Source organism: Atractosteus spatula, chromosome 7, assembly GCF_055471065.1.
Source record: "Atractosteus spatula isolate fAtrSpa1 chromosome 7, fAtrSpa1.hap1, whole genome shotgun sequence".
NCBI classification, from domain to species: Eukaryota; Metazoa; Chordata; class Actinopteri; order Semionotiformes; family Lepisosteidae; genus Atractosteus; species Atractosteus spatula.
The window spans coordinates 3,025,494-3,053,302 of NC_142712.1; the positions used below are offsets into that span (position 1 = coordinate 3,025,494).

General features: G+C 36.1%; 1 protein-coding gene across 3 annotated transcripts in view; it reads right to left on the reverse strand.

The window, feature by feature from the left end:
- The window catches only part of arrb1 (arrestin, beta 1), a 51,491-nt gene extending 29,231 nt beyond the window's left edge, over positions 1-22,260 (reverse strand). For 2 of the 3 annotated variants that reach the window (XM_088920951.1, XM_088920953.1), the window contains exons 1-2: positions 21,752-22,208; positions 5,090-5,164 (exon numbers count right to left, since the gene is read on the reverse strand). In XM_088920951.1, coding sequence (XP_088777077.1) covers positions 5,090-5,164; positions 21,752-21,771 — 95 coding nt within the window. In that variant the 5' untranslated portion in view covers positions 21,772-22,208. Of the gene's footprint in view, positions 1-5,089; positions 5,165-21,751 lie in introns of all 3 variants that reach the window. The other variant, XM_088920952.1, reaches the window with a different exon arrangement.
- Positions 22,261-27,809: the final 5,549 nt, after the last annotated feature.

The window sequence follows — 27,809 nt, forward strand, 5'->3', positions numbered from 1 at the left end:
AACAGCTTGCATTTATTTCTGACATTTCTGAATAATTGAACACATATTTCAGAAGAGGAGAAAAACTGACCTCAAACACCTGTTTTATAATTAATGAGTCATCTGAGGTATACTGTATGCAGTAAATATCAAACAGATTTTAATTGCTCTAACAGCATCTGTTTCTTAGTTTAACCATGAACATGCTACAGTTTAATTATTCCATACCAATTTGCCCAGGAAGAATGAGCAAAATCAGTTATGCACTGATGACAAAAATGTATTAAGGGAGCCACAAGAGCTCTTTAGGGAATTCACTTCAAATGAAATAAGTTAGTGTTCAGAACTACCCTTCATTTTACAAATGTTCATATAAAGCAATTGTATAATATTGATTGGCCATGCAAAGACATGATTTCCATATTTCCATAGACAAAATAAGTGGTTTGCTCAGTTTATTGATTGAGCTGATTACGTTTAGAATAATCCAGATCCATTTGATAAACATTACTTTGTGGCAAAACAGTGGAGTGATTCCACAGATTTGAAAGATACAAGAACTGTCACAAGCGGATGATTACTCAGTATAGATTGCTGTACTGTAAATGACATACAGCTAGGCATTTAATCTGCACCAGGGGAGTATTGCCATTGCTCATAGAGGTCAGTCAACAATTATTAACTTATTAACATCTACAGTAAATTCACTATTATTCATGTCACTGCTAGTGGTTTTTCTAAACAGTGCAGCAATTCTGTTGCTTTAATGTGAATAACTCAGTTGTTCACAATGGTATGGTGTTTAAGGACTTCAGTGCAGAAGGCTTTCTGATACCTTTGCCCTTATAAATAGCATCCTGGTTGAAGTTAAGAACTACAGAATAAACATACCACTCCTTCAGCTGTGACCTCTTGTGGAGTTTAGTTTCATTTATTATCATGCATATCCACAAATACCTGTTGTTGGAGGCATAAGAAATAAGAGTATCTAGTGTGATTATGTGAGCTTTAAGCTAACACTGTTTTGTCATTCTGTGTCCTAAGGCTTACTTGCTTTTCTTCCTAACACTGTGGTCCATCCTATTAATACACAAAGGTCACTGCATTATACATCAACACTGTACTTAAATGGAAAAGAAGAGTTTTAATTCCATAATGAAAGCATTGTACTTCTAATGAAATTAATTTTTTGTAAAATGCAGTAGCCTTTGAAAAAATTAGGAGTTATGTTGTATTGTAAGTGGCTTTATAGAAAATCAAATTAAATGTCATTGCTTAAATAAAAACACATGAAATACATTTTGAAATTGGAGGACAAAGGGAATACTTCAATGTGTAGCCTAAATTAATTTGACAATGTGATGCTTTTTCCCCAGTCTAAATAGCATTTAACTCCTAGAGAGGTCCTGCGTCCTGGTTAAACATGCATTCAATTCATCTGTGTTTAATGAATGCATCCTAGTATTACACTTGTCAAAACAGTGATCAATTTTTAATGTGCTTGAATATCTGATGCTCTGGATTTGTAACTGGGAGGTTTTTGGTTCAGATACTGGGTTGGGCACTGCTACTGTACCATTTAGTAAGGTGCTTCATTGAGATTGTTTCATCTGAAGAAGCACCATATTCCATTTATGCATATTTTCATAAAAATAAAGCATACCGATTCTGTTCTTGGCATAGAGTAGACTGATCATTTATGACTGCAATTGATACACATGCATAGCTTTGACTAGCATGAGCATTAAATCATCTAATTAGTGAGAACATTGTCTGGGCCCAGGTGATTCAATCTGTTGAATATCATGTCTGGGGAAAATCGGGAAAGAACCATTATGTTGAATTATCAAGAGAACAACATCCTTGTGCATCCTGTATGTTGGTGGCACCTCTTATGTGATGAATCAAGGTTCCATGTAGACTACTTGCCACCCTTTCTGTGGCTCTTCTTGACATGGCAATATTCCAGCAGGACAGTGCATACAGTATCTGCATGATGTTTGTGGAGCAATAACTTTCTTGCAAGATGACAGTGTGAGTTATTGGATGGATGATCTATTCCAATGACCTGAGCTTCATTGAACACTGGTGGGATGAGTTAGGGCAGCGTGTCATCTAAAGCTCAGAGACCAGTGAATAGGCACTTGTCCAGGCTCTACAAGACAAGTTGGACAAAACCCCATAAGACAGCATTTGCAACCAGGTGCAAAATGTGAGTCCCAGATGAACAGATTATATTGATTCCAGTAAGTCATCCTACAATGGCTTTCTGTGACAATTGGGATCCCTCCTCTTCAGAGCGCTCAGACCCTTTCATATTTAGTTGATTATGTGCACCTGCCTCCTGCTTTTTTTGTCATTATTTAAGCCTGGCGCTCTCCCTATTCCTGGCTCAGCATTGGAAGATGGACGCCCGGAAGTCAACCTTCCAGCGGGTCCAGGAGAGACCTGACAGCACAGGCTTCCTCAAGGCCTCCTGACCGTCTGAGTCCGGGGCTCGGAGCGCCTGGCCTCATTACTTTCTTTTAACTTCTTGTTCCAGTTCTGGATCCCGTTCCGAATTTTAACCCTGTCTTGTCTTGGATGAATCACCCGGTTTTTGGACTTTGGACTGCACCCCAGATTTCCCATTTTTGACTTCCCTAGACTAGTTGCCTTCGCCACGCCCCCCGAGCACCAGATCACCGCCGTCACTGCCCCCTGTCTGTCAACCCATCCTATCCTGCTGTACCTTCTCCTGATGTCCTTCTCCACTTACTTCCAGATCATACCGTCTGCATAGGGTCCTGAACTACGCTTCACGTACTGTATGCTACGCTACACTTTCACAGTAAAAAACGCTGAGATCAGCACTGTGGCTGATAAATGTTCATAATGAATTTTTGCATGTTTAATAAAATTTCAATCCACTTGAAACAAAACAATTGTCATTTTCCCCAAAAATATTTTTCTATTTGATAAAAAAATATATATATACAGTATAAGTTTAAAAATAGTTCAATGGGAACATCATTCTAAAAAAACAGAAATACACTGGGCTGCTAATGTACTGTAATTCCTGAGCCTTAAACTCAGCAAAACTTCAAAATATAATGATGATGAATGTGCTAGGTTAGTTGTTTCAGATCCCTGATTCAGTGTTTTCTCAAGTGTCTGGAAATGATTCATCGTTCGTATTATAAGCACCACTATAGAAACCTATAGGTTCATTCAGTCAGAATAGTCTGGCTCGTGATTCAACACGACATACCTCTTCATTATGTATGTCTGATGCATTAGCATCTCCCTATAACTAGTATAATTGCCATCTGTCACATGGTGTAATGACTGAAAAGAGAAATACTGGTTATTAAATATTAATCTACGTTACTTCCCTATCACCACTGCTGTTACCATTCCTTCCTTCTCTCTTGAGGTAAATACATTCCAGTTCAGAAAGATGTTCTGGTTCCTGGACCTGGGATTCTGAGCTGTTCAAAACCTGTTTGTTGTCCAAGATAGCACTCAGTCAGATTTACACCATTGATTTAGACTTTAAACTTTAAAGATGTACATTTTATTAAAAAAAAAAATTGAATACTGTTTACTCCAGTCCATCATTGTTATGAAAATGAGATAATAATAAAAATGAATGCAGAGAGTGGGAAAATTACACTGTAATCTGTGTTTCAAATTTATGTTCGGTAAGATACTGTATACATCCTGTCACTGTTTATAATTGGAAACCTAAAATAATGTATCATTAAGTCAGTGACCTTTCTTTATGTAGCCCTTACTTTTAAAAGACTATTGTTACAGACACCCCACTTCCTTTTACAAGATTTGAAGTATTTGTGTACTTAAAGTGAAACCTAATGTTGTACCACATGAATGTATGTAAGATTTTGCTATCTCTTGGAAACAGAAAAAAGCTTATTTTTTGTGGCTCTAACCATAAAAAATAATTATAGAAAACGCTGAATACCCATGCCAGTACTATGTGTTCCAGGGATACAAATAGCTCTTGCAAAGAAATTCAGCTTGATCTCATGAGAAAGAAGCAGCTGATTATATATCCATATATTACATTAAGAGCACTCTGATACTCTCTCTGGTAATAATTATATACAGCACTTTCTACCAAACACAGAGACCATTTCCTCTGACCTGAGAACCCACCTATCAGCACATGTTCCTGTATTATTAATTCACTGCAAACCTCTTGGATCTAAAGCTCATTTTAGAAAGCACCATCTTCTGTTGTGTTGTATTTTCACATGGTTTTAAACAAAGATAATACTCTCATTAACAGGCTTGCCTCTCTAATTGTTGCGTTTCATTAAATAAACCCTAGAAAGTCCTCAGTCCAAACATCATACCTTTATGTACTATGGCAAAATAATTGAAAGTGAAATAAATGGAACAAAGTATCTGGGTTAGGACTGAAAAGTGTGTTGTCTGCAGTGTCAAACAATCTCCTTGCCTGTGGCCATCATGAGCCATCCTGAGCTTACAGAGAAATAGGAATTAGGACATGAGAAATGTTGTCACATTTTATAAATTAGTTGAGCTTACGTTCATTGAAAGTGCCATCTCTGGAGAGAAAACTACAAGGCAAATCTACCAGATGAATCACGTATAGTAAACCTTGCAGAATAACACACCAAATACTACATTTTGTATTTTATTTAAAAAATGTGCAACATGACTGTTTCAAAGTGACCCCAAATGTTTGTGATTTTCTGCAGGAAATCCCAAACTATGCACTGATGCTTATTTTAAAGATAAACTAATTCTTTGAAAGTTAAGGGACTGGTAAAATAAAAACCAATATTTATCTTGCTTTATCTGTTCTGTAAAGATCTTAAAACCTGTGATCCTCAGCAAAAGGTACAGATTTCTTGTGTCAAATTCCATTTTATCATTGATCTGAAATCCTACTGTATAATACTTAGTTCTTGCATATACAGTATGCTATACTTACACTTTATGGTCAAAAAGCTATTATAACATTTTGTTAAGTTTTAAATTAGATAATAAACACATTTATAAACACCATATAAAGATAAGGAATGCTAGACTAATTTTTCTCCCAAGAATAAAAATCAAAGTATGCACATTGCACTCATACCTGTAAAGTCCAGCCATCTTTGAGCTGCTTATATTATGGGTTGTAACAGCATTTCCATTTAACTGAAAGACTTCTCTGCAGAGGAGACAGCATTTTATGTATTAGCAATCACAGAGACGGATGGAACAATTTGCAGAGAGCTTTATCTCTGCCTAAACAAATGGCTTTTAAGAAGCTTCCAGAGCTGGCATAATGATGATGAAGGATGGCAGAATTAGAGAAAGACATCCTTTCATTGCAGGCAGAGTTATTCCACTGGGTAAACACATGACATTAACTCCATGGGACCCTCTGACTACCCTGATATGAAAATTCCAAACTATAAGATTTCCTCATTCCCCACAAAGACAGCTGGCCTAGTTCAAGCTGCTTCAACCATTCTCCTTTTCTGGGTTTTATTCTTTAATCTAAAGCAGATTTCATTAAAGTTCTCTTTCGCACTATTAAGAAGAAGCAGAATGTCCCTTAGTGTCTCTTTGAATGTAACTGAGAAGGAATTTCACGCTGTGACTCTGGCTAAAACTGGCTGTGCCAAAGATCACCTTAAATGACCATTGAGATTACAGGGACCAGGGTATCAGCTGACATCCAATCTTACATTCTTATTTGTGAAGCACACTGGATAATTAATTTATGCTTACAGTTTCCCAATCCATGAAAAGTTAAAAGGAATAATACTGCTGTTTCTGTAAAAATGATACCCTTTCAAAAACATATCAAAACGTTTGATTTCATTTTTCACTTGCCATAACTCTAACCTACTGTAGGTTCTGAGGAAAACCTCCTAAAGATCGTGTACAAGAAGAGACAAAACCTGACAAGCTTTCTTTGTTTTAGTTATTTTTTTATTTAATTTAATGTACTTTATTAAACATGCTTTTGTCTAACATATTTCTCTAATACAAAAGCCCAGCTGCTATTCAAAATAGCAATATTTGCAATATAAAACAGGTCAGGCATCATCAGACCATTTATTATACCTATTAATTACTTTATCCCATAAGGAGGCGTAAAAAGGAGGGGTCCTCGTGTACAGTATAAGTTAATTCAGTCTACTACAATATTTTATTCTCATGTGATGTCATGAATTTGTGAAGTATGGAATTAAACAATCTCATCATTTTTACCATCACGGTGTGATTAGCCTGACTATTAGTTGGGCCCTTTCTAGGGTCTGGACATGGGTCTGGTTCTAACTAATTAACTTGCAGTGGTGATATGGCCATAGCCCTGCTTCTAGTCTCATTTTTGGTGCATAAATACTGTAGACAACAGCAGCATGTCTGGGGGTGACTCAGCTACAGCAAATCCCTTCTTGCCCAGAATATAAAATGAGAATTTCCAAGGGCCATCTTCATTACAGATGTGCTGTTCCACTGAAGCAGTTGCTCTGTATTCAAAACAACACCTGACACATCGCAATGCTTTTTCAGTGATTATAAAGAATCTGGCATTCCCATCATAATATTACTGTCAGCAGCGCAGCCAAAATACAGCTCTGGCCAAGAGCATTTCAAAATGACACCCACCATTTAGAGAAATAAGGTTACAGAAGCACAAGCCTAGGGAGTAACTGAAAACAACGGGTAACTTGTCTGAAATAGATATATCTCTAGTGACCGCATTTCAACAAGTGATTAGTACTCATGTCTCCTAACACATTTACACTTTATAAGATGTCTCTGCCCTTTTCTCTCTAATTAGGGCTCACTGGTAACAAAGAAATTAAGTCTTGATGAATAATGGCATATAGTACCTAAGGAATTGCACTCACGTCAGGAAGCACTTTGGCACTGACATACACCCACTGCAGTTATCCTTGTATAATTAGGTTGATCCCTTCCAGCACCATTTCACATACACCATCAGATGCCTGCTTCCGCAGACTTTAAAAGAAACATGTATCTCTAAAACCCTATGCAGTAGGAAGTATTGCATAGTGCATAAGAGGTTCTCAAAGGGTCCTTTGTGCTATCTGAAAGGAGGAGCATACTATAAAATAATGAATACCCAGGGTAGGCAGTATAGAAGGGTAAGTGGGAGTTGGGACACATCCCAGGTTTGTGAAATCACTGTTTCCTCCATTTCACAGCTTCTGGCAGATTGGCTAAGGTTTAATTCAATATGAGTCAATTCCAAGCTTCTGTTGACTGGGAGATTAAATGCATTTGACATTCCTTTTGACTCCAGTTCATGCGCAGGCAGAAAATGGGGATAATTCAATTCCTTTCTCAATTGTGTCACTTCTTTTTTTTGTTTTGTCCTTTTCAGTTGATGTCCAGTTCAGGATAAGCTACTGTACCTTAAATTGTGTAATGTAGTGCGGTCATACCATAGTATAATGAGAGTGAGACAGAGTTGCGAGACAACAGCTCAAAGATATTGATATTGGCAGGAGATAAACTATAGAAAAATCATGACGTTTTTGCTATGCGTTCATTGTTCGTTGATGATAATGTGACGTTTTATCTCTTTTACCACAGAGATAAAAGAGTTCTTTTAAGAAAACAATAAGACAAGAAGAAGCTTCACAAAAATACAAAAAGATAGTCAGCTAATACTTGGATGTGCCTAATTTTCAGAAACAAATCTCTAGTCTTTTCCGGAGCTCTGTCTGGATTTGGATGAATTATAGATGATCCTATTAGGTGAACAGATGCCCTATTATTGAAGTGCCTTAACTTATCAATGTCTGTACAAATTCATAGATTGCAGCTGTTGCTGATGACTGGTAATTGTTAGGAGGCAGGAGGACCTTAAGATGTTATTTTCTGTTAAATCTTCATCTTATTTCTTTTACTTCTCTGTTCCACTTTCTTTCGTGGTATATTGAATTATCAAATATAATAGCTTTCTATTGTAACATAATTTCACAGTAAAGAGTGAACGAAAGCTACCAAAAGAATCCAGCTTTTATTTTCAATTTAATTTGACATTTTCTGATACTTATGATATGTGTTGACTACAAAATAAAATGTGATTTTTCGCTTAAGCTTTTTTGTCAATTTCTTGTTTCAGTTTTTCCAACAAATGTGCCAAGCTAGTATCTCAGATGTTTAAATGTTCTCTGGAAGTTACTGTATCTGAAGACATTGATCCCTCTTAACCAAAGACTTCATACAGTATGCTTCCATGCCCAGCAGAGTAAACATCAGAATCCAATACAGTCCCACTGTTAGTTCTCGGCTCAGTAGCTGTATCTCAACATTCATGGCCATTCCACTGCATCTAAATAAGAAAAAACAGCAAATCCAGTAAAAATAAATATATCATTAAGCAGGCTATATCAATTTCCTTTCAGGATCAATAAAGTCTTATCTATCTATAGAGTATTGTGGAAAAACGTGTGTCATTTACACAAATTTGATTCTCTAGTTTAAAAACTACATACTTCTTTAATGTTATTATAGTATTGGGTAAAGCAAAAGAGAACAAATTAATGGAGAATTAAAAAAATATGCATTTATGTTCTCTAACGGAGAAGTTCTTGCACTTTGGTAAAGATTTTCTTTCGTAAACTTCAAAATCTGTAACATTTATTTGAAGGAAAAGAAATGTCTGTTGCTATTTTAATGGTGTTACAGTAAATGCAGTTTTCCCTTACTAATTGTGCTCTATCAAACACCTAGTTACATAAAAGACATTTGCTTACATAGTTATGATTATAACACATTGATATGTGTATATTTATATATTACATTGTAGGTAAAACAGAATGTAGGATACAATTTTTTAAGGTTCATACATTGGACAGTTAATATAAAAATGGTACTATCTGAAGTATACTGGAGTAGGGTCCATATTCATTTAAGGCAAGAGGGATAACATATTTCTGAAATTATGCAAGACTATGTTTCAGTCGGTTGGAAAAATGAGAAAAAATGTTTATTTTAAATCAGTATTTTCAGCTAGTTTTAAGGAAAGGGGTCACTCTTTCACCTCAATGCCTGTGCTCCTGCACTGGTACTGTAGTTCTTCCTGTCTGGTACATCACTATAGCAACTGTGCATTAAATGGCTTGCTGATGTGATTGAAACTTAGCATGTAGTAGAGCAGAAGAGCTCAGGAACATTAACATTTTATCAGTAAGTCAATTACCATTTCAAGTAAAACATAAGAACATTTGATTGCAAAGCAGAGTTTATACATGGAGGCAATCAGGCTTGTAATTGGTGAAATGTGTCTGAATCTCTAGCTATACATAAGTCAATACGAGTAAATAAAACGACGATAAAATTTTGATGAAACCACGTGTGGCACATTCACCTTGTATCAGAATGCCAGGGTATCAGACTTCTCAATGTCAGGTATCATCTTATGCCTCATTATTGTTCACAAGGTAGCACCAAAAAGATAATATTAGCGTATATTAGTGTATGTATTTGACTGCATTTATGTAATCGTAAACTATTAAAAAAGACAAGGGACCAAAAGTATCACGTATAAGATTACATATAAGAGTAATTCTGTAGGGAATAGGAAAACACCCTATTAGTCTTTTATAACCTGTAACCCTGTTCTGCACACTGCACACTCTTTCCCATTACCTTGATGGCTTTTAATGAACAAAATCCTCAATAAAATAAATCTGTTCTCATTTTATTCAGCCATGTCTATATTCGCTGATTTAATACAGCAAACTGGTCCATATTAAAATATTAAGCTAGTATGATGCTTTAAGTTTGTAACACCATTGGCCATTGTTAACAAGCTTGTCATTCAGGAGCTCGGAGATACAGTATAAGCCTTTAAAGCAAACTTGAATACAATATAGTTACTTTGTGTTTTTATACATTTTACTCTCCAATATTGTCATAAATATATTATAATTACTCCTAATATACCGACTTAACATCCTTATCTCCACATAATGACTGTGATATCTTGAAGAGCAATAAATAAGTTTACTGAATAATACAAAATACAAATTAGTGTATAATTAAATGTTAAAAGGTCCATATCTATATGTCTATACAGTATGTCTACTGTATATCCTTCATAATACAATATCCTTCATGTTTTAGTGCCTCAGGCAGAAAACTCCACTTCTTCACATACAAAGCTATCATAAATATACCACACAGTTAATGTCCTAGCTATTTACTCGGCTTCCTAATTTAAACAAAATAAAAAGCTCCTTAGAAAACGAACGGTAATTTGCTAGAACAAAGCACTACTGGAGCAGACAAAGGCAAATAATAGAAGTATATATGTTTACCATAACATGAAAATTAAATCCATAAAGCCATTTTTCACAGAAAAAAAGCTCAATAAAGTCCTACAAAATAGTTTTGGAAGTCTAAAAATAACCAAACTAATGTAGCATTAAATACATCTAGTCCTGAAAGCATAGTTTCAAACTAATTCACACTTGGTGCTGGAAAATTCTGTTTTTCCACAGTTCTGCATTGTGACTTTGCGCTTATGTGACACAGTCAGATATGTGTGACACAACCCGAAGGATCTCCAAATACTGTCAGGCAGCTGTCAGGCTCAGAGAGCCTCTGTGTTCTTATTTGTCAGACAAGTTTTGTTATTGGACATCAAGATTTTTTTCACCCTTCACAAGAAATGATATAAATTGAAGATACTTCATTCAAGGATTGTTTTGCAGCTAAGGACAGACAAGAAGAGGGCAATGGTTACTGAACCTTTCTACAGAGAGGTTCCTTGATAAAAGAAGCATTTAACTTGTATTTATCATGAATATCACACGTTTTGTGCATTATATTATGACTATACACTTTACGAAACAATGGGTAAAGCATTACTATAAATTAAGACACCTCATCATGATTAATTAAATGCCTGGGCTGTGTGGCCACTTGGCATTAATGTGATAAAAACAGGAAGTCATCTACAGTAGAGAAGTTTTCACAGCCTGTCCTGTGGTGAACATGTGATGGTCCAATGCCCTATGATCTACATGTGTAAGGACATCTACGTTGTGCATAATCCTATATTTCACTCCTCTTACCTTTCCCTTGGCCCTAAGATGGGTTGAATTATTCACAGATCATTATTCTCCCATTGCAAATCCTTGGCACTTGATTACCACCATAATGTTTCACACCGATATTTGACTTACAGAACGTGCAACCTTAAACTGAAATTTCTATGTTTGCAAGGCTTTGCAGATCTTACTGTCAGAATCAATGAAGTTCACTAAATTATTGTAAACCCATCTGTGGGTCGGTCGTGGGTCATGGGTCAGAACCAAGAGGCTGATAAAAGAGAGGTGTCGCCTGAGCCCCCTTTAGAGAAACAGATGAGCCTTTTCTAATAGTTCAGAATATATCCTGAGGTTGTGATACATCCAAAGCAGATGTTTTAAAGCTCATATTCCATCTCCCATCTCTAGCCTGGAGGCACAATACTGTAAATTATTAATGTACATCTAGGGAAGCTGTTAATATGCTAATCAGTGTAAATTACACACTTAGGATTTTGCAAAGATTGGAGAAAGGAAGCACTACGTCTTCCCAAATGTAGGGGAGGATGTCAACTATAGAAATCCTAAAGCATAAACAACATTACTTTTGTTTTTCATTCCTGAAGAAATTAGGTTTATATCTCCTGCATGTCAGAGCCTGATAGACTTCCATGCACTGAAGTCATTGTCACAAATTGTATGTTCATCCTGTAGTCACAACCACAACTGCTAATACTCCTGTGTCTGTGTTAGCCAAGCCAAGAGCAAAGTTTTATGCTTATACAGCAGCAGCATTACTAATAAAAGCCTCAATTCAGATGAAATTCTGGAGGTTATATCCTTACAAGTAAGTTACTTCTATCATGCAAATAGAACATGTATCCCATTTTTAATTGCAACAACATTTCAGAAAGAAAGGAAAAATATGTTTTTGCTCATTGTTGATGGTTGATATAAAAATATTTGATATCAATACACTGGGAAAAATCCTGAAAGAGGAGTGGAAGGTAAAGGTGAATATGATGTGGTTTGTTCTGAGGCTCACAAATTATAGTGCCTTTCAGGTCTTTCGCCACAGTATATCTCTCATCTCTTCCCAGACATCACTCTAATTAAAATAGCCTCTTGCTTCTTATTGGATATGCTTTGCTTTGTTTTTAGAACATTCTTGTATGACTGATTAATGTTGCCTGTCAGTGTAAATTTTAAAACATTTCTTAATATATTGAAATTCAAACAGGAAAGGTGGCTATGTAAGTATGCAGAGATGATGGACTAGGGGATAAATTAGCAGGCAAAAAAAAAAACAGAATTTACTTGAACTAATGTAGTATCAAGCACACACTCCAAAACTAGAGTTAACAAAAAATCAGCTTCAAGAGATGTAATATCTTGTATTCAGTGCACTGCATGTTGAATCTAAGCTCCTAAAATATTATTCAGTGTCTTCAGTTTATAAATGGGATTCTTGCCAATATCTGAATCCCAGCATTTTTAAAAAGCTTTCTGTATAACAAGATTTCCAAATCCATTCTCCATGGCTATTGCCATCTGCATGACCTGCATACTATATAATTTATAGCAGTCAGCAAATTTTTGTGTTTATCGTCATAACCATTGAAGAGGAGTAAAATAAACAAAAAAGTGACAAACCACTTACATCTTTCAACCACAAGATAAAAATTAGAGTGATCTAATATGATATTGTCTGGCTGTACAGGATAGTAAAAACAGTAAAATTAATTAAGTGAGATATGAATATTTCCAAGAAATGCAAGACGCTATGAGAGTATTTTCAAAGAAAATACTTATAACTATCTGAACAGTAGCAGCAGTCTCACAGCATTAGTGATATACCATTGTGAGGCAAATACTTGGCTCTAACTGGAGATTATTCCCAGAAAAAAAAATATTGCATCAAAAGTGTGCAATTACTGTATATTTGGAACTTTTGTATTTGTTTTAAAGAAACCACAAAGCCATTATATTTTTAATAAGTTGATTAAATACATTAGTTGCATTTTGTGCATATAAATTTTGCTTTTATTAATCATACATCCATTAATAGAGAGCTACTTGGCAAAAGATACAGTAAACCAAATATCCCATGCAAACTCCACACAGAGAGCACCTCCAGGTAAGTGTAGAAATGAATCCAGGCTATCACCCATACTGTTGTGTTTGCTGTTTCTTAATCATTACAAATTATATTAATAATATAATTTTATGTGTCTATTATGCACATTAAATATATTATCTGTAAAAATGCTAGGTATTCTTTTTTACTCAGTGCTAAAAGGCGATATTTGAAAGCTGTTACTCTTGGGTGTGTCATGCTTTCTCAACATTTTATTCCTGAGCAGTGCAGAAAGAGACACACTATTACCCTGCTTGAGAGGCATGCCACAAGTGACATTGTTTATAATTGAAGCATAAACAATTGTATAGGAGGTGTAGAGTGCTTTTGTTAAGATCTAGACATGAGATCAAGGCTTCCCTGTCTTGAGACTTTAATTATAAAGTCTCTACTAGTTTATTATGCTTTGTTCTGTTCAGTTTGTTTGTATAGCAGTTGTGATTTGCCAGTATCCTGAAGTCTGAAGTATTAACACAACCCATGCAGAAAATGCATTAGTAATAAGGAGTTTTTTCATTAGGGTGTTATTTAAAAAAAATAACTTTTACATTCTGTCTAGTAGATTATAGTAATTAACTGGTAATGTGACAGATTAAAACACACCAATATTTAGAAAATTTAAACAAAACAGGGCATCCCTCACTAAATATGAATCAATGGATTATATACAATATCTCATTATTACCTAAAGACTACATTTATTTCAACTACATTTATGTTTTGTGAAATAATTGGTACAGTACCACTTTTCCATATCCTCTACAAACGCATCACTAAAACAGCAGAAACACCAGCTTTGAATGTAGACCAATTTTATTAGATCTCAGAAGCTAATGACACATATACCTCTGTAAAAACACCAATTAGCCACTGAATACTGAAATGTGAAATGGGAAAGGGAGACCTCTAAGGAAAAGCAGACTGCTGCTGTACTTGGTCTTAGCAGACCAGTAGGTGGCGCTCTTCCAAAATTTCCAAACCAATGCCTCAGTATGGTGTCAGGGAAAATGTGTAGTTAATTCTTTGGAAGAAGAGCTATAGAAATGCAAGTACTGAATTAAAAATAAATAACACATCACAAAGTGCACAAAGCTTTTGACAAAGAGCAATAACATCACACTACACATTTACAGTACAGTAAGCACTTGAAGCATCACTGGTTTCACATTCATGCTGTAAAATATACATGCATAACACTCATTTTGTATCTCATTTAAATTAACATTGTTTTATGACCTGAAGAGTACCTGATGATGCAGAGGCAGGGGTCTGTATTCCCCATTAACAAAAGAAAATTTCCACGGCAACTGTTTGCCTTTAGTACTTCAGCATCACACATGAAATGCAGAATTCTCTTTGCATTATATCGTAATATTTAAATGGTATTTCAGGCATTTCCGGCAGCCTGCAAGAGCCCTTCTTCACTCTGTTGTAACTCAGGCCTTTATTTCTGTTTTAGACCATCTCTTCCCATATACACCTATCAGAACGTTTTTCCCTGTGCTAACTGACACATGGTATTGCACACGTGCATAAACTGTGACAGCAGGTGACCAAATAATACTAACCAAAAAGGAGTTAACTGTAGTATAACTGGAACTAGACTTGTTACTTGCCCTTTAAGGAGTGAGCCTATAAGACATAAATAATTTATATAACAGGAGAAAGGTCAGACTTATGATTCCAGAATAGATGGGATAACTGTATTTGTTCATAAAAAAATTACTTTTGTGTCTTTGACGCACCATTCTTTAGATAAAGTAAAGGATGTCTCTTTGGTGGAAGCCAAAGATTAGACATCCTTATAACTCAATTTAAGGAGCAATTCATCAGAATGCTTTTAACACTTCCAGCTTCTCTGAGAGGATGATGGTGTAATCGTGAAGCCATCAGCCATTTGTGTGAGTCACCTTATGCATTGCCTTGATATGGAAAGATGAGAGGCATTAAATCCATTAGAAGAGATAAAGAACTAAGTACAATACATGCCATGTCTAAGGCTTGTTTCCCTCATTATCATGAAACACAGACAAGGAGGCATTTTATTTTCTTGAAAGCAAAATTAGTTTACAATGTAAGTCTCTGTCACAGCATACATGTAGTCATTTAAACTATGTTTCCAGAAGGCTGGGAACAGCACACTATGTACAGCTCAAGTTAACATTATGTGTACATTTACAAAACCCTTACTCTACTGTAGGTATAATAGATGATTATTTTAAAACAAAATATTGTTGGTAGATACTTAGACATTAGACAACACTTTTTGAAAAAAAAACATACATGTACTGTAGTACATTACACTTCCAACACAACACTGCTGTGAATTATTTATACAGCTCATTATTCTAAAGCTATCCAAACATTTGACCATACAGTACTTTCCTTGCTATCTACTTAAGACATTTTATTTTTAAGCATTGCATTTAAATATGGTATTTAAATTCATCAAGTGTGCCAAAACGCAACAGTGTTAGTCACCGTCTCAAATTTGATCTGATCCCCACTGAGGAGTGTATCTCGTGTAGCTGACAGAAACAAACAGCAGGGATGTGCTGTTTGCATTATCTAATTAAAAAGCAGCACACGTTCAGCATTACTGCCTTTGTCAGGATGTGTGTGTAAACTTTCTGTTTTCTTAGAACATGTTTAAATGTCCTCGGCGATGGGTGTGAAAGGCTGATGAAGGGCAGTGATCCATGAAGGAACAGACTGTCAACGGGCAACGGTGGGGTTATATAACTCTAGCAGTCAGCACTAAACCAAAGGCTTTTTTACCAACCAGTAGAAACTGGTAAATAGTTCACACCCTGGGCTGCTTTCTCACACTCTTCAGGCTATTGATTTCCATCTTTAGAGCCGTGTGCAGGCCAGCTGAGCTCAATGGAGTGCATTAAAACAGACTGCAGTGGCTGCAAAACCAGTCAGCTCTAGGGGTTATATTGATGGTTCAGGTCAGCATGAGTGTTTTTGTTTATGTGAGAGGCATAAATAGCTGATGTAACAACAATGAACACAGTCTCTCTCAGATACACTGGGCCTACGCTGTTCACATTATTACTCAAAAGCAAGGTTTATTAAGCTCGAAACTCTAGGAGAATGACAGTTCTTCCATCAGGCTATAAAAGACTTTGTTAGAGTTTCTCTTATCTCCAGGGAAACCATTTCAAACATTCAGATGCCTAAAAACACAATGTTCAACACGATCCCAAGCAGGGACACAGTTAGAAGCAGTGGGAGATGGCTGTGGTCCTGAACAAGAAAATTGCTCAGAATTAGGATCTTATTGGTAAACAAGTTCTGGACATGGAAGTAGACTTTTGCAGTAACCAAGAGTTAGTAAAAACAACCAAGTAAAGAAAGAAATAACCATATGAGAATGACAAAAATGTAACAAATCATTCCCTTTCTATTTATTCAGAAATACAAAAGAGACCTGCGATGCACCACGATGTCAAAACCACAGGTCTTGATCCAAAATGAAACAACATAAATAAATAATTCAAGTTTGTACTGTCCCATGAACATTGAACTGGTCTAAAACTGCTGATCTATATTTAAAAAGAAGCATGCAAAAAATCATGTGGTTAGGGATATTTCATCACTGTTTTGGGGAACAAAGAAAAAAATATTATACTTTATAAAAAACATTGTTAGTGAATTTTGTTGACCATGGAATTAATATGCCACCTAATGAGACAATGGATCCTGGGTAATTTATTGAAAGTGACTCAAGCTTGTCAAGCTTTTGTGTGAGCCTTACACGTGAAGATAGATCTTGTTCAGTTATGTCAGAAGCTTTCAGCCAGGATCAATAAAGCAATTTAAAGCTCTTAATATGAAGTAACAATTGAGCCATTTAAAACCATCCAGACTGTAAAAAGCATGCTGAAACAAGAGTATCACTTTGCACAGCACATCTTGTACTTGTTCATGGGCATTGCAGTATACAAGAGTGATGTTTGAGCTGTCTCTTCAAAACTGCTGTCTGTTGCTGATACTGGTCATTTTTTAAAAATATTATGAAGCTGCTTTAGACAATTTGAATTATCCACTGGGTTGTAGATGATGGGGGTGTTTTAAGATCTGATTTTGTGTACGTACTATAAATGTAATGTATTTGTAGGAAATGGAACTAAAGTAAATCACGTTAACCATTTCATCAGTCATACTCACAGATTAAATTGAAGCCGTTTTGTTAAATTAATCAGGAAACCAGGATATAGTGCTCTTTAGTTCAAATAGCTTTCCTTAAAAGCATATGCTATTGTAAATAAAGAAAGGAATAGGACAAAACAATTAAATGAACTCTAGATGTAATTTATAGTCATTACCTGCAACATTTTAAAATGAACAGAGTTATTCATTCTTATCTTGCCCTGCAAGTTAAAACACCTTTGGACTCTACAACAAATAAGAAATCGTGTTGCTTTTCTTTAACCCTTCTACAACCTACAACCAATGAATGAAACTCTATCCAACTCCTAAATGACATGAACATTGAAAGGAGAACCTAATCAACATCATGGCATTCAGTGAGGCTCTAGGAGATCTTGAGGATCCAGGAGATCTTAGAGCAGCATGTCACATCCCGGTTTGGGGTGCACAGGGGTTTAGGGATGTTGATGTCAGCTAAGGAAGTTAAGAGACATTAGAGAGCACAATGTCTGAAATCTGTAACTCGGACTGCAGCAAACTCCAGCTGTCTGATGTTAACCCTCAAATAAAAAAAAAACATCATGACTCTTAAAGTAATCCTTACTAAGAATGTGAGATAAATAATCCAGATGAATATTAAGCATGAAACCAGGTATGAGACAGCAAGGCTTATGAAATGTGTGGCCAATCCGTTTAATGTTTCAAAAGAGAATTGCTTTGTTTTTTGTAGGGTACTACTATTTAGTTTAGAGTGTAAGAGTTCTTAAATCTTACTTCTTCTTTTTGGCTACAGTGATTTTTCTCATTTCACTTCTCTTTTTTTCTCTCCATTTTTTCCTATGGAACTCACCATAGGTTATATAAACTCTGGTGATGCAAAATTTTGACTTTAATGGGAATCCAGCTCATTTAAGAAAAAACATTTAAGAACCAACATTTTTTAAAATAACCCCTCCTCAGCAATTGGAATCACTTCAAGTGTAACAATTTGTGTAATTCTCCTTATACACTTACCACCCTCATAAAAAGTATGCAAGAATAGAACATAAAAACTTAAATCACTGTTTTTTACTCAGTATGATATTTTTTTAAACTAAATTCAATATTGTACACTGTCTCAGCTGTCATTTCCATTTGGAAATGTTGTGTATTTTACAGTGCTGCTACACAGAACCAAGCAAAATGAAAAAAAAACAACACTGAATAATACATCAGCATACAATTCTGAAAAGCATTTTTTTGCTGAAATTACACGTGACTGCAAATATTGTTTTCTTGCCACTCAAAGCCAGCATTCATTTAATTTATTTCCAAGGTGTGTCACCTTGGAAAGAAAAGCTATGTTTATTGCCATCAGTTTGATAAGCGACTTTGTTACAGAGGATGACAAAGATCCATGGGTGCATGCTACATAACGGGCTTTCAAATCAGAGAAGAAATTGAATAACAAGCTGCTCAGTTCTCAATTAGTGTGCACTGCAGAGATTTGGTGTGATGCATTGGGAAACAAAGACCCTCTGCCTTCTCCTTAGGGAACTCTCATTATCTGCCTGTAGGTTTGTTAGCTTTTCTTTTGTTTATGAAGTACATTATCCATTGTTCTAATATCTAACTCCTGCTGAGCCTTTGTGGGATTGTAACTTAGTTGCAATACTGAAGGCTTTACGTTAATCAATACCAAACACCAACAGAGAACCAGATCTGATCATTACAGGTTAGTTTCCTGCTCTCAGCAACAGTGGAAAACAAGATATCACAATACACAAGTGGAAACCAACTGAAACTGGCTCACATTTCATAATGATAAACAGTTCTTGTGTTTCAACTAATTAAGTGATTAAGAACTCCAGGGACTGATTAATGTGCCTCCATTCTCAGGATGGCATTGAACAGTGAACTAAGGGTCCTAATCTCTCTGTAGATCTCAGTTTCAAGTGGTAAACACCTTCCTGACGTTTTTTGTTATCATTGTTATTTTTCTTTGCTCATCTATGTTGTTGAATCTGATACTATAGGATCTTGAGCAATCAGCAACCAAATGAGCTAAGAGGTTCCTGTTGTTTGTAGCCTTTCTTCTGTTTTAATTTCTTTCTTGTTGCCCCACAATCTGAGGAAAAAGCCCAAGCTAAGGATCAGACATGGAAACAGGTGTTTCTTCTGCCTCACATCTGGGTCAACCTAGGTAAGCTTGCTGCTCCACCATGACTGTTTCTGAAGATGGTGAATAAAGAGTTTCTCTTGCTGCCTAAACACTGCTAATGCCGTTGTTGCAAATACTCCTTCAGGTTGGGACAATTTCTCAGTTCTCTGCATTTCTTTGCCCTATCTGTATGTTGAATCTGTTTGATACTAATATCAGATTTTGATAAGGGCAAGTATTGCTTTTCAGTTCTTTTTATATATAGGTACAGTACAGTTTACAGCACTGTCCATATGGAGCAAACAGGAATATAACAACCAGGAATATACAAAAAAAAGGCCACAGTCAAAATCTTTTGACTCTTTAAGTGTATCATCACTCTTGCAAAATACAGATAACATTCTATAAGTACAAGTTAAAACTGTTACGTTTGCTGTACAACATCTGTAATAAGAAACATTTACTTTTGTCATGTAACTTAATCAAAACCCTCAAACAGTGAACATATAGTAGCTATTGGAACACATTGTTCATAATGGTTTTCCCAGAATTGTTGTGCATCTGCTTCTGTGACAAGAATTTCTGAATAGTGTCATGTAATTTAAATTAGCTTTTGGCAAAATATGATCAGCCTGTAAATTATATGTCTTAGTTTTTCAAACATTGCCATCATTGTAAACACAAAATCAATTTAATCAGGGGTTTGATTGAAAAGAACGAACAATGATTTGAAGAAGAATAGACTGGAGATGGCTAACCATGAGCTTCACTTCATTAGGTATGAAGCAGTGTTTTTGAGCAATGCATTTCCAGGCAAAATGTCTCACAATGTCGTAGATAAAAGGCTTTTAAAATACCTCCAATTTGTTAAAAGTGAAGTGATTGAGTGAGTGAAACCACACACAGCATCAGGAATAAGAACAAAATAAAAATAAGGAATAAATAAAATAGAGAAACAAAGCATTTATCCAGAGACACCTATTTCTTGGCACTTTAAACAAGTGTTGAAAACTGGGCGGTATCAATGGTGAAAGGCTAGAACATTTGGTGAGATGCAGTGTTTGACTAGTGCGGTATTACAAGTTACTTTTGAGCTCACAAGAACAGGAACTTGGACTGAAACAAGTGACGTGCAACCAACCAGAAAGAAGCAAATTGCAAACGCATTCTGCTTCAAGCAAATTGCCCTTTGCATGCCTTTTTCCTTCAGAAAGAGGAGAAATTATGTACAGTAAATCATATTATGAGTCTCCAATCAAAGCTGTAAATCAAACTTTGAGTCACTAGTCAGAGCAATTTCTCATTGAAATCGAATGTTTTGCTTTTAATTCCTTAAGTTGCTCAAGTTCTAAAGGAATTCAGTTAAGAAAAGCTTGCCTTACTAATGGGAGATCATGATACAAACATTACATGATGCTATGATCCTTGAAATCTAGGCCTAATGGTGTCGTAGCTGATATACAGACCCTCAAACTATCTTAAATCCCGTGAGAAGGATGTATATCCTAGATTCCAGAGAGACCAGTATATCAAAGGGAATGTCAAACAATTCTGATGGGTGTCTGCCAAAATCTGTGTACCAGAGAAAAACGTTCCTAATCTCAGAATATCTCACTAGATCACAATGGTTGTCAACCTACAGTGTGAAAAGACATGAAGATATGTGAACATTATCATATGGGTCACTGATAAGAGCATGCTCACTGCCGTCCAAACTTTGAAAAGATAGTTAAATCCGATTTAAATACCTATGTATCCGCATCAGCTTTTTAATGTATCCATTAAAAGGAACACACATAGTGAAGCATCAGTTTTCTGACAGACCCTCAATGAGCTGCTAATTGTGGTGCCATAACAACCTGGCAAATCTAGCACATACATGATTAGTTGTGCACACCTGCTGGCGGAGTTCTATCAAGGCTTATTATACCAATACTGATGGTCCTTTATGAGGTTCCATAAAAATACGCAGCAAGCCAGCAAGCATGAGCACTTACAGTCACACAGACCCATAATGAGGGTGTGAGCAGACTAACACATCTTACTGCATGCTTGCAGAGTGATACATCATTCAACGTTCATGCAAGGAGATGGGGGACAAAAACTTATACTGCCTTAGGCTGACAAACAAAAGACTGCATCAAAAACAACACAATTACGACATCAAAGGATTTAATTTGGCATATGTTATATGAATGTATGCTACTGTACATAGAAAAAGCAAACCACATATGAACTAAAGCCCAACAGAATACATGCATAATACATCCCGACCCATGTCAAAGAAATCCTTACCTTGTACCTTTATCACCCATTGTCAGGCTTGCTGTGTTGCTGAGAGCAGCCTTCAGTCTTAGTTCCAATGTTCAAGGAGGAGACTAGTCTGCTGTATGGAAAAGGATGCAAGAGGTCTTGCTTATGTTTAGGCAGCCACTTAGAATGTGCAAGTAAATGCAAGTGGAGCTCCTGTTAAACTGCTTTTTTTGTGCTGTTTACTCTCCTATCCCTGTGAATGAAATTAAACAGCGTCCCTGTTGTTCTTTTAAAACATAAATTGTTAGAATCTCCTCTTGCTCTTCCTCTTGCTCCCCTTCGTCTAGTATATATGGTTAGTATTGTTGAATTGCAGTGTAAATCCAGATACGCAGATTAAAGCTTCCGTGCAGCCCAAATCCTCCAGATTACTCTTATTAATGTGTATCCTCCATCAGAGTTCCGTTCTAGCTCTCTGCCTCCCTTTCTCTGCTGCTCTGTATCCCTCCCTCTCTCACTCAATCTGTGTGTGTGTGGTGTCTGCGTGTGTGCCGGTCAGGATGCAACATCCCTCTCATTCAAGCCATAGCCTCCCTTGCTCAGCTTAAAACTACAATGCTGAGGAAAGGCACCAAAAAAAAAAAAAATACAGCAGTTCCATGCTGACCTGACTGCAGGTCACTGAAGGAAAAGTGCTGAATGGGATTAACTTGAGTTTTGATATTCACACCATTGTATTAAATCCATGGTTTGTTGTGTCACAGTGTATCTCTCCAACAATAAATTGGGCTCGCCTATCTCTGTCATTTCAATTGATAGTGTGCCAAACAGACTGCAAGGCTGCAAGTCACCTTGAGGATGTAGGGGATAATGTCATGGAAGATGATACACATCATATGCATAGTTTGCAAACCTCTGTGAGAAATATGTTAATTGACTAGTGCATAGCACATCAGGGGAATCGCATAGCACAAACCTTTACAGGCTGAATATAATACTTTTCACATTAGTGATTACCAGCAGTAAGACAGCTATTCAAAGACGAGATTGAATTAAAGTTTGATTTCTCTGATTGAGTCTGTGATTAAACTGTATCAGTTTTAAGTGTCATTTCTTCAAACAAATAGCAAAGAAAAAAGGCAGCAAGCTATAGACCAAGGAACAGAAGGTCACCCTGGATTAAAGAATCAAATGCATACGGACCAAGATCCTTACTAAAGGAAATTGTAGCTTTTGTGTTGACTTTAGTCCTGGAGCACAAAATGTAATGTGGTCTATAATATGCAAAGGGTGTTGAAGAGAGTACTCTGCAGATCCTGATTGAGAACTGTTGGGAAGAGATTCAGACACTATGGAGAAAGAATGAATTGGGCTGCCATGTAATGTGTCTGGTTCTCCAGTCAAACATCCAAATTGCTGTGTGTTCTATGTTCCATGATTACAGATACATAAATGCTTGAATTTGGCAGAAATTTAACTTCATGTATTGATGCATCAGTACAGTATTTACTCTGTATGTTTGAGATCATACAGGAATAGTGTGTATGTGCTCCATCCATAATTTTAATGCAACAAGTCACAGTTATCTAATATAGATTATGAATTGATGTGATATAGGCATGACACAGATAATGAAAAGATACCCATTTGATACAATTTATTTATAAAACTTAACACAGTACCATGCCAAATATAATTTTACTCTATTATCTAGTGCAGATCCATCATTTTATATTTATTTTAATTTAATATTCAAAACCCTGTGGAAAAAAAACAAGCACAAAACATTCAATTTAATTGAGTATCTTTTTTTCTTGTGCACCAACCTTCATAGAGCAGCAACCCACACAGAACTATTGTCAGCGTGCAAAGCAGCTTTTCTACCGTAGACAGTGCCTTCGTGAGCAATCAATATTTTCACTAATTCCAGCAAACAAAGCTGTCAAACACAGGTTTTGTGTTCCGTAAGTTGTCATTTCTTTCTCAGCACTTATTTTCAGTTAATGCCAAAGACTTTGACCTTGGATTTCTGCAGCAGTGAAAGTACTGTGTAGAGAGTTTTTCAAAACGCCCCAGGCAAGCACAAAAAAGTGCTACAGCATTGTATGACACATAGAATATGACCCATATAAAATGTACACCAGCATTGTCATGAGCTAGGAAGCCTTAAGAAGTGTCACATTTTCCTTAATACTTTTCTTTTTTCAGCCTCACATCTAGATCCTACAGTAAACCATAAAATCATTTATAAATATGATTTCCACGCAAACAGCATCTTTCCTCATTTGCAATTAGATTATGCCACACAAAATTCACAAAAAGCTTTCAAAACTCATCTGTTGCGTGGCAATTCTCTTTTCACGGGTAGCTCTACATTTCAAGTGTTGGCTCAATCCCCTTTCATCAAAGGGTGAAACTGTGAGCCGTGCTTTCTTTTTGGCATTCAGATTTCATTTTAATCCTAGCAGGTCATTGAAATTCCCACAGTGGTCAAGAGTGCATTGGAATATTGGGCTTTGTGTCTCCCAAACTTAAATCCAGATTTGTCCTCCCCTCCATATACAATACGATATAACACCCCAGACCATATATTCAATTATCTTTTAATAATTATATATTTTTCACTATCCTAATAATTGTAGACTTTCACATCACTTGCAACAGGTGTTTTTAGAAATGTAACAGTACAGTAAGTCATAGCCCACTGCCCTGCCCAGTAACTTTCAGTTAAAAAATCTGTTACTCCAGATGCTTTTCCACAGTTGTGAGCAATGAATATCAGCTCTCACATATTGATCATAAGAGAGATTTTAAAGACCCAGAACTGCATAATAATCAAAACAAATTGACACAGGTGGCGTTGCCATTGACTTCCAGATATCAGCATCAGTTGTTATCTTTAAAACATCTGGGGTATATTTACCTGATGTCACAACCTCCTTACTTTTTTATCAGCAGGTATATCCGACTTAACGGATTTAGCTTTGAATGTACAGCTTCACATTGATCAGTGTGTTCAAAAATTGTAATTTACATACAGTATGTAAGTGGGGAAAATGGCTATGAATACCAGATTGGTTTTTAATCGTCAAGGAAAAGCAGTCACAAAAGATGCCTATTGACATCTGTAGTCAGAAAGGCCAAGAGTATTACACTGGGGAGAAAAGATTTTTTATCTTTTATCAATTTAACAAGAAAGCAAGCTGAAGTCCTTCATTTTAAATGCCTACAGTGGGAGACAGTGAGATACAGATCAATGACATGATGACTTTCAGGTCAACACCCAAGTACCGTGTTTAAAAATTATAATCCTTTCTCTGCATATTTAGCCAACAAAGAAAAATTCTTGCTCTGTAAATGATTATCAATATTAACAAAATCATATCTCAGATACACTCTGGTAAAAAAAATTTGAGACTCGTTTTTGACACTATAATGGGTCATTCACTTTAAAAACAAAAAAAAATTAATGAAATACAACATCTTAGAGCAATCATGGTCTTTATTGTGTGTCAACAAGATACAGATTATATCCAAATAAAAGCAAGCCTTTGTAACAGAAAGGCTAAGGTCTTTATTTACTAAAGAAACAAACATAATAAAGAAAGTGCAAAAGGGTGTGCTGCCTAATTAATATCAAAATAATCCCAGTATGCTTCCTTTGCAGAATAATCTTTTTCAAATGCCCTTGTGCTTCATACACTATAAAACCAAGCTGTAATTAAAAAAAAATATCAGCAATAAATTCAGAGAATGAAAAGGCAGCAGTAGCAGCAATGGACAGTGCTGAGGTGTCGTTCATGATAATATAATTTTATTTATAACCCTTTTTCACCAAACTGAAACCTCTGTGCAATAGCACACAACATATGCAAAAGGCAGGTCTGAGTTTCGGGAGTGTCGACAGTGACAGTCTCTAATGGGACTGTGCAGTGAGCACAAAAGACGTGGCGATGCACACGAGAGGCCCCGGCACTCACAGTGGGGTTCGTTCTTCGGCAGAGCTGTAGTACAAGTTTTGGTTCCTGTTATTCATTCTTTCCTCAAAGTCTTCTCTCTACTTTTAAGGGCTGATTTGCTCCTCTAAGTATCATTTCAGAGTGCAGCCCATCTGCTCAGGAAAGATTCCCTTCAAATCCTGTGGCTACTTGCAGTCTGCTGGTTGAGGAAAATCGCTCTCATGTGTGTCAACATGTTTGAGAGGATTCTTTTAACGACAGACAGCCCGGCCCCAGTCCGTCAACCACAGAAGTAATCATGATACTGAGAACCCGTTTGGGAGTTCTCATGAACAGCAGAAACCTTTAGTATAAAGCTGGTTTTCAGTTTATTTTCTTTATAAAACAATTACGGTAACATTTCCTGTCCTACATGTGCCTCAGTTTACTGGATTTGTAAAACACCCTCTTTCTCTGAAGTGTGATTGTGGTTTCGTCTTTGCACTTTATTGCAAATTCTTAATAAAATACTCTGTGTGGAACTACTTGCCCACATCCAGAAGCAAAGAAAACTTGTTTATAGGTTGAAGATCTACAAAATAACAAAATATAAAATCGCTAAATGGATGTGTGGCTTTCCTGTTGGGCACAGGGCTGTACCACAAAAGTGCTGGAGCTTTTCAGTTATGTTAATTACCCTTTTCAGAGCCATTAAAGATATTCAGCATGCTGGAGTGCAGTCAGGCATGATAATGATATTATATACAATCTACAAGTAACAATCCTTCTTTGTCTGGTGTAGTGATGCTCAGCAATCTTTTGCAAGGATGTTACAATAAATGATAAATATTCCCAACTGAATATGTTTTTAACATTTAGGGTACCATGATGCAAGAACAACAATTTTTAAAAAGCAGTTTTGGTTTTTAACAAAGTGTATTAAAATTCAAGACTACAATATCAAAGACATTAATATCTAACCTTTATGCTACAAAAACAAAGAAACATTTTGCTCATCTTGTGTAGTTTAAGTTTTTACAGAAATATCAATGGATTCATGTAAAACATAACAATATTCACATTATGGCTGATAGGGGTCGTTTTGAAGATACAATCATATATAATTGTAATCACTGTAATATGCAAAGGAAAAAGTTCACTGAAGAAGGCTCCACAGCCGAAACATTGTTTCTTTTCTTCTCTTTTCAGCATGTAATAAACCTTTACTTGTTCCTTTGCAGCCTAAGCATGCTGAGGCAGCTCTCTACTTGAATCGCTGTAATATATCTTGTTTATAAGTATACATCTTTGATACCCATGGCTTAAATGGAACCAAGTAAAAAATGAGAAAAACAATATATAAAATAATGACAATATTAAAGAAATCTAAATCTGTATATCTTTTTCAGTAACTTTACTGAACTATTAGCAAGCAAACATCAATATTCTAACTGCATCCGCAAGTCCCTTCCAATCTGCTTTTTCTCCTCCCAATTTTACCAAAAAAATATTCACTTTTTAGCAAAGGTGATTGCTTAATTAAGGCCACTTAATTTCTCTCCATAGCCATTACCTTCTCAAATATTATTGCACAGGCATTAACAATACACAACAGCAATGGAATCCTAGTCATTTGACTTCACCTACAGAATACTGCAAGTGTCATATTGCACCTGGATGATTATTTTCGGAGAAAGATTTGGAAAATATTCCCTGGATTTGCATCAGCGTTTACTGTTTCAGTCTACAGTGCACTCCATCTTCCCGCCATTCCCACCTCTTCTCAGGGATGGATAATTTCCTTAAAGGTAAAATGTGCTGAGGTGGCAAACTCTGCCGTTTCTCCAGGCAGCATGGGTGGAGAGCCCTGGATCACAGCCCAGAATCATGTGCAATATTACCAGAGGTTTATGGCTGCCCAGGGAACTCGTCGAATGAAGCATTCTGTGTCTAAGTGTGGGTCTATTCAACCAATGTGGTACTTTAGCAGAGCAATATCTTTTTCATAGTGTTCAAATATTTCAAATAGTGTTGATGGTTTCTGTAATAATGGCACTTCTGAATGGAAGACACAGCTGATAAAAACTAACAAAAGCAGAAGAAAAAATGTTTACCAACATGTTGGAAAACCTAAGCTTTCAAAAGAACAGTAAAAATAATAA